Consider the following 3,787-nt stretch of genomic DNA (forward strand, 5'->3'; position numbering starts at 1 on the left):
ATCAGATATTTCAAACCCAAACCCATGTAGTATTAGATACCATAGGATAAATTAATAGTTTTTGCTATAGTGTATAAATGTCTAATTTNATATACTATTATAACTATTATATAAAAAAAATTAATTTTGATGCACTGTCAATGTAAAAACGTACATTCAATAACTACCTTTTACATTGACCGCGTGAATGGTCACCCCAGTGCATCAAAATTAAACTCTTATATAAAAATGTTGTTATTTTTGTCTAATATTACTTTTTTATATACTATTATATAAAAAAAATTAATTTTGATGCACTGTCAATGTAAAAACGTACATTCAATAACTACCTTTTACATTGACCGCGTGAATGGTCACCCCAGTGCATCAAAATTAAACTCTTATATAAAAATGTTATGTAAGTTGTTATTTTTCAAGTTTAGAAATAACAATGATAGTATGCTTAGATACACCTCTCATTCTACCCTTTGATTTTGCTACTTCTGTGATCTAACCATTTTCCTGCATCACTTGCAAAAGATTGAGGCAGGTTGAAAAGATCATAACACCCTCATCCCTCATCCTCCTTCACATTATCAACCTTCATGTTGGAAGGGGGCAATATGGTAAAAAAAAATAAATCTATAGTTGGAAATTGTCAACCATATGTTGGACCACGTCTGTTCCAGCAGAATTGATAGAATAAGTCTTGACCTGCATATATAAAACGAAATTCAAGCATGCTTAATGTTGTTGAGACTTAAGACAAATGATACAATGTATGTACAGTATAGCAGACTATAATATATAATATCAATAATTCACTACTATAAAGTTGTATAAAGATTAAATAATTTATGTTGGAACTTGGAAGACCCCATCATGGTCCACCTTGTGTTAAGGATGGAGACATAAACTGATAGACTAAGAGAAAATAATTTATGTTAAGGAATTCAAAGTGATTTGAATTGCAATTGAGTTTGGTGTTCAAATAACAGAATTGTATTTGTATGTATGGAATGTGATTAGTCTTGCCTGAATGGTGCTATGAGCAAGGAACTTCTGCATGGTACCACTGAATCGGACATCGACACGTTCCCAGCTTATTGTTGTTAAGCTTCTGATCATTTCCTCTGCAATGTATTTTAGTAAACATCCAAAACATAATTCATCAGTTTCTTCATCTTCAATGAGAAGCAGAAATATATGCATGCAACAATTGAGTCTCAAAACAAGGTCTAGTATCTAAAATAATGCCACTATTTTTGAGATTCAGCCAAGGACATGATACCAAAAACTTGTCACTTATATCATAGTAATGTGTTTTTGAAATGTCTGAGTTCTAATGCATTAGCAATTACTCAAGAAAACTTTCATAGTTTCAAAAAGGTGAAGAGACCTTCCATGTCAAGTCTATGCAAACCACTATTCTTCGTTCCATGTTCGGTAGGAACACAAGAGGATCTTGCTGTCTCAACATTTACAATATGCGGGTACCTCTCGTGACCGGAAAGATTCCGGCGCTGAATTAGAAAACAAGTTAGACCCAGTTAAACAACAATAACTTCCACAAGCTAAAACAGGGTCTGATGATACAAAAGTTAGATACAATTAAGAATATTGTTTCTAAGGAAGTTAATAGTTACCTTTGGAAGCTCGTTCCTATGCCTTATAGACGAAGTACTCCAACCAACAAGCTCTGTTTAATAGTCAAGTTGTTCATGTAAGAACTGAAGATAAGAGCAGCTGTATCTTGTAATGATTGTAATTAGAACATTTTGTTAACGAATGCCTTAAAATAAATTCAGAAAACAAAGGATACTATCATAACGAACATTCGCATAGGCAACACGACGTTTAAACGACCTCAAAGCAGACCTGCAGAGAAAGAGGTGCAGATTGTTCTAAATTCTTCTTTGTTGAAAGTCTACAGTTTAGTGTCACCAAGAAAATTATGTAGCCAACCAAAGCTGAACCTCACATGAATTTAAGATCTTCAGAGTCGCGAGCCATTTGGAGAAGAAGAGGAGGCTTTCCATTGCTACCATCTGCTAAAAACAAATGTTTTCCTGTTTTACCAAGAAGCCCTGAAGCTCGAGTTGCCACTTTCTCCGCATAGCGAAATCCGAAAAACATTGGACACTGAAATGAGCAGAATTGAAAAAAACCATGTCACACAATGCTAGTACTAATTAAATCACCAAAATAGATCATTTCCAAAACAGTGCAGAAATTAATGGATAAACAGGTTAATAATTTTTAGAAGGTAGAAAGGAATCACGTGTTTATGGCCACTAGCACCAAGATGTGGTGTTGCAGAGGTAATAAAATTTATAGGCTCCAATCCTGCAATTTTTCCTTCATAATTCTTCTTCCTATCATGAAACTCTTGAACTAAAGAACTTTGGCCTTCACTTTTTCCATTCTCATAAGAAAATTCCATTGAAATGTCTCTCTCATAAAGCTTGGCAATTGCATACCTTGCAATCAAGCCACCCAACGAGTGACCTACAAATGAAATTTTCTCAACACTTGGATGACGCTTTATAACTGATATTACCTGTTAATGCAATTGGAGCTAAAGCCAAATCAATTTCCCAAAATTGAATACAGAGGCAAAGAAGTTATGACAATGAACATTCACATACCTCTTTGGCTAATCTGTCTCCCATTACGTCGACGCCATCGAATGTCAACATTGCAGAATTACACTGACTACCTGCATTGCACAATTCCCATTATGTTGTTCTAAATATTCAAATTCAATTGATGGTATCATAAGTTAATCAACTAGACTATTTTTTCTGTTCCCCATGGTATCCCCAAAAGAATATAAGGATTAATCCATCGCGGATCTGAACTCCATTTAAGATCTACTATTGGCCAATGGGTTACTGCATACCCAAGGCAGGATTCAACCCCCCTAACACTTGCTTAAGCGGACAAGTGAGCTGACCACTCAGCCAACCAAGTTTGTTACTAGACTATTATTCTACACTCAAACAATCAAACTAAATCAATGGAGAATATAAATGTCATGATTATCATAGTAATTAGGAGCTTACAATGTACAACTGCATCATGTGGATACTTCTTGAGAAACTGTTTTGCAGCAAATTTCCAATTCTGAGCACTGAGAAAAAAGAGCCACATTACTAAGCACATTAATTAACCATAACTACACAAGTTTATGCAAATAATTGAGATATTAATTAATGCATGATTAATTATCATAATCATAAAATTAAAGTTAATTGAGTTAGATATTGAAAGGAATCAAACCTGCCTATAAGACCATTAACCATGATGATCAAGTGGGAGGGTTTGGGAGGCCGAGAAGCAGAAGCATCAACGATCTCCATATCAAAGCCCTCTCCAGTTGCATCATACTCAATCCTAAAACAAAATTTAGGCAAATAATAACTCTTTTTCTTCTTATTATTCTTCTTCTTAATTTCACTGTTGTTGAGCTGCACCGCCATCTCTTCCTTGTGCGTCCCTCTCTCTCCCTCTCCCCCACTGTCACGGAGACCTTGTTGGCGTTGTTCCCCGGAAGCCATGGAAGCTTTAAAGAAGCTCGAAACTCGATCGAAGGATTAGTGATTAGTGTTGTAGTGTAGGGACTCGGGAGCCGGCAGTTTAAGTAGTTAATTACTTAATTAATTATTAATTAATGAAAATTAAATGGAGTGAATCCTACATTTGATTTCATTTAGGATTAGATTTTATATTTATTGTCACCAAAAAAAGATTTTATCTTTATTATTTCGTTTTAATTAATTACAATTATAATTATTTTTAGTTAAAG

The 3,787-nt window shown here is 34.5% G+C and overlaps 1 protein-coding gene across 1 annotated transcript; it reads right to left on the reverse strand.

Annotated features, from left to right (window-relative positions):
* LOC107606268 lies at nt 297-3,628 on the reverse strand. The gene is made up of 10 exons (XM_016308304.2): nt 3,262-3,628; nt 3,045-3,112; nt 2,628-2,698; nt 2,261-2,539; nt 1,961-2,121; nt 1,802-1,857; nt 1,626-1,678; nt 1,379-1,502; nt 1,015-1,112; nt 297-693 (listed from the first exon to the last, which is right to left on the reverse strand). Exons 1-10 carry the CDS (start codon nt 3,537-3,539, stop codon nt 622-624), a joined length of 1,260 nt encoding a protein of 419 aa, XP_016163790.1. The 5' UTR covers nt 3,540-3,628; the 3' UTR covers nt 297-621.

The sequence above is a fragment of the Arachis ipaensis genome, chromosome B07, assembly GCF_000816755.2.
Source record: "Arachis ipaensis cultivar K30076 chromosome B07, Araip1.1, whole genome shotgun sequence".
In the NCBI taxonomy this organism is placed as follows: Eukaryota; Viridiplantae; Streptophyta; class Magnoliopsida; order Fabales; family Fabaceae; genus Arachis; species Arachis ipaensis.